Source organism: Filicampus tigris, chromosome 18, assembly GCF_054856515.1.
Source record: "Filicampus tigris isolate MCC_2025a chromosome 18, RoL_Ftig_1.0, whole genome shotgun sequence".
NCBI classification, from domain to species: Eukaryota; Metazoa; Chordata; class Actinopteri; order Syngnathiformes; family Syngnathidae; genus Filicampus; species Filicampus tigris.
The window spans coordinates 7,419,566-7,432,950 of record NC_141234.1 but is presented as its reverse complement, the minus strand read 5'-3'; the positions used below and the strand labels follow the sequence as shown (position 1 = coordinate 7,432,950).

Sequence of the window (13,385 nt, the reverse complement as noted above, 5' to 3'; positions counted from 1 at the left end):
TTTCAAAGATCAAAAATACATCGAAACTTGTCAAATATATAATTTGATATATATATAATTTGATTCAATGGCGGAACGTGCTGGACCGCTTGGACAACAAAGACAATAACATTGGTGCAAGGAAGAAAATGATCACAAGAATCTTTAGAGGACAGTCTACGTGCAGAAGATGTCTGACTAAAGTCTACTATTTCGCTGGGCAGAAAGCGAACCTGCAGCATCGGAGAGTAAAAGCATATTTCCTGGCCGGTGAAATGTCCGGATCAAAGAAAAGACCCCAATTATTACACACGGTACCGACATCCAATTTAAGCAGGGCTTTCCAGGGCTCACACCAGCCACGGATAAAACCAACACATATTTTGCACTTAACAGCAAGTAGAGGCATAAGGCGACAAGGATTTTTTTCTCTCTCTGGCTTATAGGTTTGAATGTTTTTCGTTTAGGCGACATTGTCAGTATGATCCCTTTTCTCGCAGCTCTGCAAAAATGACTGTAATCTGTAAACTAGACTAACAAATTGTAGGACATTTTTTTCAAACACATCAGAGAAGTGAGTGTCAGATGTTAAACTTCACACCCTTGTCCAGGCGTCAACCCGCCTCCTTTATGGCTGTGATACGATCAAAGATTAGTCTGACTGTTCCACATTTACACAGGCATTGTCTCACCTCTCTTGAGGCTCTGATATGACCTCCAAAGTCGGAAACAAGAAGGTAATGTACAAAGTTGGATGCAGTCTCTTTCACAGAGTCCAGTATAAAATATCAAACACTGAGAAGTGAGTGTTGGGTGTTAAACTTCGAATCCCGCCAAAGCCATTCATCATTTAAAAAAACAAAAAATGTTTGTCCCACCTCAGTTACCGGTATATATTATTTAAACTGCACAAGTCAGAAAACTCCCATGTTTGGTCCTGTTGATGCAGGACTGAAACATAAAACAGTGTAGGTAAATCACTGATTTCACAGGCAATGTAAAAGTGACTGTTCCCTGTAATTCTTTTAATGATTGTTTGACTTAATCTCTTAATGTATCCTGGCCTTTGTTTGTAGAGTGTAAAAACACAAAAACAGGTAAAAACGGGCAGTTTATTGTATGGCGTAAAAGCTCAGAGCGGCCAAATCAATTTCACAATGGTCACAAAAGCAGCCTGCGCATTTTTCTTCTTTTTTTTTTTTCCTCTTGTACTCTTTCACCCAAATCTCATTATCATCCCAAAATCTATTACCGTCCCTCTTGGATCTTTAAGTGCCATTTTATACTGGCACGCATTGCTTGTTGTATTCATGTGAACAATTCGGCCGAGCATGATGGAATATTATATGAGTGGAGAGTGCTGGTGCAATCCCAGACACGTTGTTGAGGGAAAAATGCATATACTGTACATGCACGTCGTAAAACTGCTTTTTTCCACGCACTACACACACACACAACGGGTGTGTCATACTGTCGAAATATTACTTCAAAAGTCATTTGTTCTCCGTTCTTGCGCGTTGGGCGCTGTGATTGGTGGAGTCGGCGCCTCTCATAAAGACGATGTCATGACGGAAATTAATGTAATACATCACAAAACACACGCACACACACACACACCAGAAGTGAACATACAGCAAATAAATAATCCTGTAAATAATAGTGAAAGTGGGAATGGCGCTGTAGAAGAACGCTGGGCCAAATACATTCCCACAAATGCCATCCGCCGACTTTTTAAAAAAGACTGATGGCGACAAGGTGGCATTTCACGCGGACTCAAACGGGAATCTGTCTAACCTTATCGCCAGGCGGCCGACGTGAATTCCTTTGAAACGGTGTGCAAGAAGTGATGGATTCGAACCCGTAGTCGTTCATCTGACGCAGCAAAGGCAGACGCAATTATTTTCGTGCAAAGAGGTTGACACGATTTAATGTGACGTGTAAATACGCTGCAGGCTGGTCGCGGTTTGTATGTCTGCCTCGAGGGTCCAGGATCCAGGTGAGAATTTTTGGCTCAGCCGGAATTCCAAAAACATCTCTCTAAATAGTAGTGTAGTGTAGTGGTTAGCATATCTGCCACATAATCTAGATCAGTGGTGTGTAAACTATGGCCCGGGGGCAATTTGCTGCCCGCCCACCATTTTTTAGTGGCCTGCGGCATGTACAAAAAATATTAGCCATGGCCAGTAATGCTATTTGAAAAAAAGGGTGTTGCAGTGTGGGCAGTGTTAGAAGTGACTGTTGAAAAAGTCTGGGGATGTGAGTAATGGGGACTAGCGCCACTACTATTTATAAAGCGTTCCTAGATGCAAATAAATGTACATTTAAAAATAGTAAAGAAACAAAAAGGTCTGATTTGCAAACATATTAGAATAATGATCCTCAAGTATGGTCATCTTACTACAGATTGTTCTTGGTTTGGTTCTGAATCTGGAGCTGGGATTTAGCTGCTGCTCAGTAGTAACTGCAAAGAAAAAAGCCTTATATAAAGATAAAGTTGGATTGTGAATTCTGACGTAACACTGAAGTTGAAGGCGTGCATATATTTTATGGGGTGCAGGGCCGCGGGCCAAACCAAAACTAAACAAATCCTAAATTACTTGCCGTATCGACTTTAACAGATATCCTTGCTATAGCAGTTTTTCAAAATAATATAACAAAAACATGTAATTGCTTACTTGATTGAGTGGTTTTAGCATGTTTAATAAGTTTTTTTTTTTTTTTTTTTTAATTAATCTGTCCCTTCCTTCTTTTTTTCTATATGTATGTACGTATATATCATTCTGGAGATAAATGTTTGGACACCCCTGGTCTAGAGGTTCTGGGTTTGGATCTTTGTGTTTATTTTGTATCGGTGGGTACTCAAGCTTCCTCCTTCCTCTGAGCCATTTCAACAATTTTATGTTTTTCACTTCACCTCTTCCCCCATGAGAGCTCTCTCAGAGCCTTAGAGTAAGCCATTCCCCCAGCAAATTCTTCATGTTATGGTTGCTTCCCGTAGACCTTCACGGTCCACAAACAATTTGAGTAGTGCTCCTAGCTAGCATTACAAATTTACCCCCATACATTAGTTGGGGAGTTAACAAGAAAATGACTACAATCCAGTCCGCTTTTATGGACCCTATATTTTCCTCTTTATTGGATTTAGCAGTGACTTTGGTCTATTTTGCCTTAGGCAAAAACATTGCTTTTTTTTTTTCTCTAAGCCATTTCGTTCTCGACCCTCGATAATGTCTACATTTCCGTGGCTTTTTTTTTTTCTTTTTTTTTTTGGTAACTCAAAAGACATGTTATTCCTGTCAAAGGTTACATTCCTCACACAAACACGCACCGTTTTTAACAAGCAGCCTGTGAAAAAGGCGACTAACGGTGAGTCACACTTTAAGCGATTTCCCAACACCGTGTCTTAACGAATGTGAGGTGTGCCACCTCGTTAAAAAGAGAAAATGACGAGGCGGCGGATCCTTTATGTTATCGTTTTTATTTATTTTTTTTTCCTTATAGCAGGTCCCCTGTGAGGAGCAAAATCCACAAACGCCTCAGCCCATCTTGTCTCCCCACTGGTTTGTTTGTGTATGTGTGTGCGGGTGTGAGAGTGTGTGTGATTCCCACAGCGATGTCCCAAAAGATTTTTAAAGGAAAAACACAGTACGCATTTCCTGTTCACAGTTTCAAACAGTTTCCAGTTATTTCATTCTAAAAACTCAGAGGTTCAAGAATTACAGCACACCTTTACAGACCTTATTGTCTTGCTGAAATTAACTATTTGAAGGGGGCTGGTCCTGTCTCATGTAAGTGAGTGCTGTATCTCGGTACATATACTGCTGGACCAATGGCGAGCACGGCTTTCATTATCATGATCACTGGGAATGGAACCCTGACTAGAGCATTTTTGACCTCCAGCTGGCTGAAAAAAACATTTTCCCCCTCAGACAACTAAGCACTTCATAGACTACACTGTGTGTATGTGGCATATGAATACATCACCACAGACAAATTCTTCCCGCTCCCTTGCCGCCGTGTCAAAAACTTTGCAAATAGAATTAGCTAACGCTAATCATTGAATTCAATAATACTCGATGCAGTTCTGCTTAACTTTTGGCTTTGACATGATAGCGAATTCATCATATCCAAGGACAGTTATGTTTCATTCAGTGTAGTCACCTGAAAGTGGCTCTGGATATTTGCCCACCTCGGCATGCCATGTCGTTGGTGGAGAAAGTCGGTGGGGAGAGTCAGCTATTACAATATGTCAGTTGGCCCCTTCGTTACATTGCAGTGGGACAGAAGTGCAAAATGACTTGATTACAGACACATTTTCAGAAATAAGCAGATGATAAGATATTTAAATATCGTCGCTGTCCTGTTAAAAACACTTATGTCCATTTATTTCATTTTTCTTATTTTTACATGAATGGTGCATTACAGACATCGCATTAATGTGAACATTTTTTTTTTTTAAATCTAAAATTGGACATGTGTTTTTCACAGGACAGCGACGATATGGTTGTTTAATTTCACACCTGGTGGGTGAGCAGATACTCCAGAGATCCAATTACAGTGATCCTCTGTTCATTGCACAGGAGTTAGGAAAAAGCCACGATATGAAGAGGCCATATAAAAAACTTCTTGTTTCTATACAAGCCATTAAAAAGTCAAATTAAGTAAAAGTAAAAATGAAATACTAACTGGTTGTAATGCAAAATGTCAACAATCTTTTCAGAAATAGACAAGGAGAGCTGCGGTGATCCCGGGACACCTCTCTATGGAATAAGAGAGGGCGACAGCTTCCTGAATGGCGGCATCCTACGCTTTGAGTGCCAGTTTGGGTTCGAACTGATCGGGGAGAAAAGCATCTCCTGCCAGGATAACAACCAGTGGTCGGCGAACATCCCTATATGCATATGTGAGTATTGCGCAACTCTTGCCGACTGCTGCGATGCTGATAACATTGAATCTGACCGGTCACCATGGTGACCGAGTGGTGACCACTGCCTTCAGCAGATGATGGCCGGCAATGATGTGCACATGAATATTTAACAGGAAGCTGCTTTGTGTCTTCCCCACCTCACCTCCACAAAGTCCCCTGCATGTCCAACTTCACAGCTCCTTCTGGAACCGTCCTCTCGCCTGACTACCCAGAAGGCTACAGCAACAACATGAACTGCGTCTGGCTTATCCAGTCGGAGCCGGGCTCGCGCATCCACTTGGCGTTCAACGACTTCGACCTGGAGGCGCCTTACGACGCGCTAACGGTGAAGGACGGCGAGACGAGCGATGCCGCCGTCGTCGGCAGGTTCTCGGGCGCCGAGAGTCCCTCGCACCTGACGTCCAACACCAACACGCTGAGGCTGGAGTTCCAAGCGGACCACTCCATGTCCGGGAGAGGCTTTAACATCACCTATAGTAGTATGTCACAATTCCTCTCCCTTTTTACAGGTGAACATTGAAGTACAGGGGTTTGTAGGTAGCTTGAAAACTCCAAATTTTGTACGCCGGGACAGCTGTAAACCGAGGACCCGTGTGTTGATTAACCGTCGAACAAAAAAGCATGTGTGGTCAAATTGTACGTTTTTGACCTTAAAACAATAGATATGAAATATTAAGTGGAACCTCCAAAGTGGAACATGATCCTTTCTGTGATGGGTTGACATTCTTGGGTGGATGGTGGATGGTGCTTTATGATCGTATCAATTTTAAGTGCTTTGTGGCTAAATTGTGGCCTGTTTTTTGGGGGGGGTAGCAATTATTTGTTTATTTTTGCTATTTGCTGGTAGGTTCTGGATACAACCACAATGAAGTATTGCCACTCAGTCTTTGACTATATTAAAAAAGGAGGCAAGTTTTATCTAACTTTTCAAAGATAACCACAGGGCATTGAAACTAAATGTAACTAAAATCTGAGGTGGCAAAATTCAGGTCCAGAAAGTAAAAACCACGTCTAAAGCCTTTACCTTGTATAGTACTATCGTCTTGCAATAGTTTCTGACTAATTGTCAGGGTCCATTGGAAAGCATGTCCCAAACATTACAGCATATTTTTTTTTTGTTTTTGTAGTTATTCAATATGTCAAAAACTGCTGATTTCTACTCTTTGTTCTGCGCACAAAAATATGAGAAACTGCCACTTTCTGCCTATCATGGCTCTGATGTTATGTTATATCTTCTACATCTACCTCATAAACACTGGTGTGTAGCATTTGATTATTTCCGGGCAGCTGCACTCGTCATTTTCTTCCCCTTTTAAGGACTGTTTCAGAGTCGAGACTGGACCGGCTTGTAATACGATGAAGTGCACCATATGCCCTAAGGCGGGCACGCTTGCATGAATTTTATCAGCGACCCGATTTGCTTTGCTGGAGTCCACCCGAGCAAGCGAGTAGGCATTTGAGCAAAATCCTAAAAAGGACTAGAGCTGGAATATGGAACAGACAGATTACAAGGGGACATATTTTTCAAGGCCAACGCTTCCAAGTCATGAAGCCGAATTTAATCAAAGTGAAGATGCCTGTAAAATATGAGTTTTATATCATCTAATTACATCCCAAACCAAGGTCCAATAACGATCCAAATTCTTTCTGTGTCCCCCTATAACTTTTCACCCCTAAAGCTTTCGGCCACAACGAGTGCCCGGACCCTGGCATTCCAATCAACGCCCGGCGCTTCGGAGACAGTTTCCAGCTGGGCAGCTCCATTTCTGTGGTGTGTGAGGATGGCTTTATCAAAACCCAAGGAACCGAGACCATTTCCTGCCAGCTAGAGAGAGGGAAGGTCATGTGGAGCGGGCCCATCCCCAAATGTGAAGGTAAAATGTTGACCCCGAATTGTTTGCCCTTGAAAGATTTTCATCTTCCACACGGGGGAAAATGTACAGTTGAAAAAAAAAAAAAGTATTTATAAAGGGATGGGAGCTTATGAGTGTTCTCAACTCCTGTTTGTTGCCATGGTGGAAGCCTGCCCGGAGGTAGCGCTTCACTGACGCCATAACTGCCTAGGATTTATGGCAAAAAAAACTGCATTTTTCGTGAGGGGCAAGAAGTGTTTCATGGCAGCCATTTTGTGCAATCTAACAGTTGTAAGAAAAAAAAACGTTTTTTTCGGGTTCACGGGAGGTATTTCATACGAACTGTAATTAGTGCAAAATATTTTAGGTTGCTTGACTTTTTTTTTTTTTTTTTTAATAAATTAAATTAATGTAAAAATATTTCCAAATTTGCGAGCACTAAAACTATTGACGTCATGCATTACTGATTTGAAAACGCGAGGTTGCAAAGTGAGCAGTTTGGGTGAAGTCGCTGGCTGCAAGTGACGCCGAGATGGATATTTGGATTTGGGATTTAGTCAGATCGGGTCCATCCGTCATGCGCTCCCCCAGCATAAGATAATGTTACCATACAATGCAGCTCCGCCACTATCCATCTGCTACCTCGCTGCCACCCGGGTGGGTGGGTAGTTCTGTTTAAATCCAGGAGAGGCTGCGTGGAAATCTGTCCAGCACCAGCGGGATCAGAATGAGCTTCTTTCTATTGTGGCGTCGAACAGTTGGCGAGGATCATAGGGAGCATATAGTGCTACCAACTGGGATGACCTAACAATTCATAGCCATTGTCCCTTTTCCTCTTCCAGCTCCATGCGGTGGACACTATTCGGCTCCCACCGGAGTGATTCTGTCCCCAGGGTGGCCCGGTTATTACAAGGATTCCCTCAGCTGTGAGTGGGTGATCGAGTCAGAACCCGGGCGATCTATCAAAGTCACCTTTGACAGGTGGGTGGCGTAAAACACTGCTCGGAACGAGCCTTGTTAGGATAGTCCTTACCATCAATTAACAAAAAATAATGTGGTCTATAAGGAACATGTTTCCAGTAAACATTGATGATAAAGACCTTTGGAGTTTAAAAGACACCTTATGATAGTCCCAATGTGACAACCACCCACCCACCACTGTGCCGTGGCCCATACTGTAAGCGTTCTCTGAGGGATCCCGTTTCACTTAACTGGTGTGAAAATTCTTTGTTGTGTATCTTTGTTCATCTATCTATGTCAGCAATGTATTGCGACAGAAAAAAAGCAATTAAATGCTCTTGTACTAGATTGCAGAAATTCCCATTAAACTTGTGTACCACCGATTAACCATTCACACAACAGGAGAAGTCGTGGCTTCCGGCAGGTGCATCAGCTTTATGTTTGAGACAACATCATTATTTCAGAATGCAGTTAAAGACTTATAACACAAAAGCAGGCATCTGTGCTAACCACTAGCACACCCTGCTGACCTACTCCTGTTTAACGCTATGCAAATAATTGCGTCAAAATTGCACATACCCAAATACGCTTGTCGAAAGTCGATGACAGCACTCTGAATCGTTCCCCGCAGATTCCAGACAGAACTGGGTTACGACTTCCTGGAGATCCACGATGGCCCCAACCTCCTGTCTCCGCTGGTTGGCTCCTTTAATGGCACCCAGGTGCCGCAGTTCCTGTTTAGCAGCACAAACTTCCTCTATCTGCTCTTCACCACCGACAACAGCCGCTCCAATGCCGGCTTCAAGATATTATATGAGAGTAAGTCCAAAAATACAGTGTAGTACATGTGTATTCGATATGTGCATTTAAGATGCGAGGCCTGGTGGCGTGTCATGTGACATCTGTGTATGTGCTGATAACAGCTTCTGTGCGAGTGTACTCATTATATTTGTCTTTTATTATCCTCGCGACGTTCAATAAACCACTCAAAATCGGCATTGTATGTGCATGTTCACCCGGATTATTTTATGTTCCAGGCGTTGCAGTGGACAGCTACTCGTGCCTGGACCCCGGCATCCCCGTTAACGGGATCCGCTATGGACAAGACTTCTCCATCGGATCCACAGTGTCATTTGGCTGCGATTCAGGCTACAGGCTGAGCCACGAGGAGCCCCTGGTGTGCGAGAAGAACCACTGGTGGAGCCACGCTTTACCCACTTGCGATGGTACGTAACACACATTTTTTTCTGATTCAGAGTAGCAGTGAATCCTGTGCAAAAGTGCTTTGGAGAATGGCGAGTGGTCGCTAGTTCATCACCTTTGCTGGGTTTTATGTTGTGCACACTTAACATATATTTACAGTACATCGGGGATGGAGAACCTTTTGAGCACCAGGGCAACTTTCCTTTTTAAAAAGGAACAGATTTGTCTTGTCATTTGAGCCAGAAATTAAATTAAAACAATGCGTTTACATAAATGAAGAGCTGGGCATCTTACTAAAAATTGAGCATCTGTCAGTCGCCTTTTTTTCCGGGGGGGGGAAAAAATAGGACAAGTCTATAGGCTGGTCCGCCTCTATATTTTTAAATGGGCGTCCGTCGGACTAAACTTTCACTAGCCCCCCACCCGCTGGGCGATGTTTAAGGAGAAATAGTGACTCACTGCGCTTTGGAAGCCTCTTCACAGCCTGGTGCCTCACTCAAATCTGTCCCCCGAGCAACAACAACTCACTATTTTCCTCCACGCGCTCGCCGCGAATAATAGACTGATTTAAACTTGATCAAATATTACAGGGCCGTTAATAATAAAAAATGCTCAATAGGTCAGATTAAAGAACGGAGCTGGCTGTATGTGGTCCCCAGGCAGTGCTTTGCTGATAAACATTCATATATTCAATAAATATGCTTCCAGTTCAAGAACACAAGTTGTAGAGCGCAAAAATGTCACCATCATTGTTTTAATTTGTTTTTGACTCGTCTTGGAAGCCAAGACAAACACATACATAGATACAGACGATTTAAGTGTGATTGCCAACCTTTACTACACACCACACTCCAAGTGCATTTTCATTATGGTTCCATGCGCCGCACCCCTTGTAAATTTCCAATATGTTTCCACGTCAACCCCCCCCCCCCTTGTAAACCTGAATGTTTCTATGCAATGCACACCTAGTTCACTTTCATCATGTTTCTTTGTCACACACCTGGGTTAACTTTCAATATTTCTGCACACCACCCACCCAATAAACTTTCACTGTTTCTAAGCATCACATCTGTGTAGTAAAGTTTCAATATGTTTCTACAAGACAGACCGCTGTAAACACTCAATTTGTTTCGCTACATGGATCATCTAGCAAACTTTCAGTGTTTGTACATGCCACACACCTAATAAGCTTTAAATATGTTTTGTGTCCATCTTCTAGTAACGGTTGTTTCAAGCACTTCACTTAAAATTTTTCAATATTTACTATGTTCCACGCCTAGTGCATTTTCAGACTATTTTCTCTGCACTCCAGTAAACTTTCAATGTATTACTTTAGGCCGCAAACCCAGTAAACTTTCAGTGTTTCTGTGCCTCACACCTCAAGTAAACTTTCATGTTTCTATGAGTCAGACCCCAAAATAATGGTTCAATATGTTTTTGTGTTGCACCCCTATTAGACTTTCTTTTGTTCTCTGTGCTCCAGCCTAGTAAACTCTCAACATTTCTTTGCTCTGACTGCCAATAAAGCTGTGTTTCTGTTTCGCACCACTACTAATCTTAATCTGATTCTACGCACTGTATTCTGTCTAAACTTTCATTACATTTCTACATTGAGCACCCTGAATAAACATTCAATGTGTTTTCCACCTCTAATTAATGTTTCATGTGCTGCACCCCAGTAAACGTTTACAGTAATATATTTCAGTGTGCCAAAACTCGAATAATTTTTCAATTTTTTTTATGTGCCGCGCCTCTAATTAAAATTTTAATGTAGTGCTGTTTGGCACACGCAGCAAAGTTTCAGTGTTTCTTTGAGCCGGACTCTGACAACAGTAGACTTTCTGTGTTGCTCTCACACCACTAGTAAGTTTCTATGCACCATACCCTGAATAACTTTCAATGTATTTCTACATTGAGCACCCGTATTAACCATCATTGTGTTTTCAATATGCCACACCTCTAATGACTTTTTTTGGTTTCTGTGTTACACCCTAGTAACTGTGCAATATATTTCTTTGCGCTGCAGCCCTAATAAAATGTAAATGTAGTGCCAGGATTTGCACACGTAGTAAATTACCAATATTTCTTTGCACAAGGCCCCAACTGCAGGAAACGTTCAGTGTTTGTGTCGCAGCTGCAGTAATCTTTGTTTGTATGCATCATTCTCTAAGTCAGCGTTCAATATATTGATACATTGAGCACCCGTTGTAACCTTCAGTATGTTGTCAATGTGCCACACCCCAAACGGCTGTTCAGCGCTTGTTGCACCCTAGTCGACGTTCAATGTATTTATATGACCGCACCACTCGTAAACTTTCAATATAATGCTATGTTCTGAACCCGTTGTAAACATTTAATATGCCACACCCTGAATGACTTTTACATGTTATTTTGTGATGACTCAGAGGAAAAGTTGAAATATTTTTATGTACCGTACAACTCTTAAAAATAAATCTTCAATGTATTTCTACAGGTCCTCAGTGATATGTAATTTGAAGATGAAGAATTCTTATGTTCATCTGGAAATAAATTATTTTTAAAAATACTAGAGATTAGGGCAATTGGTATGCTTTTGAATACATTTGTAAACATAAGAATGAAGTTATTAGAAACATGTTACTGGTATCATTTATTTCCTGTTGTAGTGAGTTAAAATCAGATAAATTCCTGATGCATTGTTTGAAAACCATGTCTTTCTAGCACTTACATATGTTCCGTGTGAGCTGATTGATGCAATCAGACTTGTTGTCTCGAAGTGACGTTAATGCGTCGTTGAAGGTTTTTTTTTTTTTTTTCGCCTGTGAAAAGAAAGTGAAGATAGACATCGGAACTGACAGCAGATATTGAAGCCCAACCGGCAGGAAATTTAAAAAAAACAAAAAAAAACAGAAGACAATCATAATCCAAATTTCGTACCCAGCTCAGCATTCAATATTCAGAGCTTCCTGGCAGCAAAGTTTAAATAAGTAATGTTGCAGTGCAATGCGGGCGTGTGAGCTAGTGTCACAGCACAAATGTCGGGTCTGTGCCTTTTTGTGCAACGTGGACTTATTCTCACAACTTGTTCCAACTTGGTGTTTTTAAGTAGTGAATGTTTTGCTGATAGTGCTGGGCGGCGGAGTCCGAAGATGCTACACCTTTGTTGTAGTCTAAGTGCGTTTGCAATATCCTGGTCCTAATTTTTTTAAGCCACTCACTAGCAGAGGGCCGTGATAGTCTGTGACCCTCCGCAAGGTCCTTCTTCCAATTGCTACTTTCCGACCTTATGGCACAGCTGCGATGGCGGCCAAACTTCTCTGCCGGCATTGCAGTTTTTGAGGCTAATGGTATTTCCACTGGGGCTTTATTGCGATGGCAATGATGAGGCGACTTGTCCGACTGTAAGACGGAGCAACTGGAGCGAGCCGCAATGGAGCCGCGGCCCATATGCCGCATTAGTATGCATAATGTGACCAACACATCTTTTTTGGAAGGGCCGCCCCGTTTCAACTCAGATGCGCCACTCAATGCATAACAATGTTCCTGGCTGGATGCCCGTGAGGTCACCTCGGGGTCATTCTGCCTCATAAGATCCATAAATAAAATCACTTTGCCTTGAGATCTACATAAAATCCACATAAAATGGGTTGTAACCAGTAATGACAAGTAACAATTACATTGTTGCTTTACTGATTTTCCATCTATCTGTACTTGAGTATTTATTTTTTTGTGAAACAGAAATACATTGCTCCACCTCTCGTAATCTTTTCATTGTGTATCTCTCTGCCACACTCTAATAAATATTCAATATATTTCTATGCATCATACCCCTATTCAACATCCTATATATGTATATGTGACACAGTTCTAGTGATCTTTTCATTGTCGTTCTATTTGTCTCATCCCTATTGTTTTTTTTTTCATTTCTGTGTCACACTCTGAGTAAACTTAAATGATGCTACCTTTCGTACACTGAGGAAACCTGTCGTGTGTTTCTGTTTGCCACTTTCCAATACGTTTACCGTTTCTGATCACTGCACCTCTAGTAAACGTGCAACATATTTTTGTATGCATCACACCACTAGGAAACCTTCTGTAATTGAATGTGTCGTAGCCCAAATAAAGTTTCCGTATGTTCTTTCATGTTGGTAATTAAAATAAAGGCCTTGCTCCAATAGACGCCTCATCCCATTGGCAGTTGAGTAAATAAGCATCCTCTACCAATAAAACTGTGGTGTTTGCCAGCTGTTTTACCAATAAACATGCCATATCTTGTGCATGTGTCTCATTTCAAGTCTCGCATCTGTGCAGCTCTGTGTGGCGGTGACATCCGAGGCCCCTGGGGCACCATCCTGAGTCCCGGCTATCCAGACAGCTACCCGTCATCCCTGAACTGCACCTGGACTGTGGAAGTCAGCCACGGCAAAGGCAAGAGTCGACGTGTTTTGCATATGCCACAAACAACACAAGCAAACAACTTTACG

General features: G+C 42.0%; 1 protein-coding gene across 2 annotated transcripts in view; it reads left to right on the top strand.

Moving 5' to 3' along the window:
- Positions 1–13,385, top strand: part of csmd3b (CUB and Sushi multiple domains 3b) — a 318,466-nt gene that overhangs the window by 240,686 nt on the left and 64,395 nt on the right. For both annotated transcript variants that reach the window (XM_086013828.1, XM_086013830.1), the window contains 7 exons: positions 4,700–4,882; positions 5,059–5,385; positions 6,586–6,780; positions 7,602–7,740; positions 8,351–8,538; positions 8,757–8,945; positions 13,213–13,329. In XM_086013828.1, coding sequence (XP_085869954.1) covers positions 4,700–4,882; positions 5,059–5,385; positions 6,586–6,780; positions 7,602–7,740; positions 8,351–8,538; positions 8,757–8,945; positions 13,213–13,329 — 1,338 coding nt within the window. The remainder of the gene's footprint in view (positions 1–4,699; positions 4,883–5,058; positions 5,386–6,585; positions 6,781–7,601; positions 7,741–8,350; positions 8,539–8,756; positions 8,946–13,212; positions 13,330–13,385) is intronic.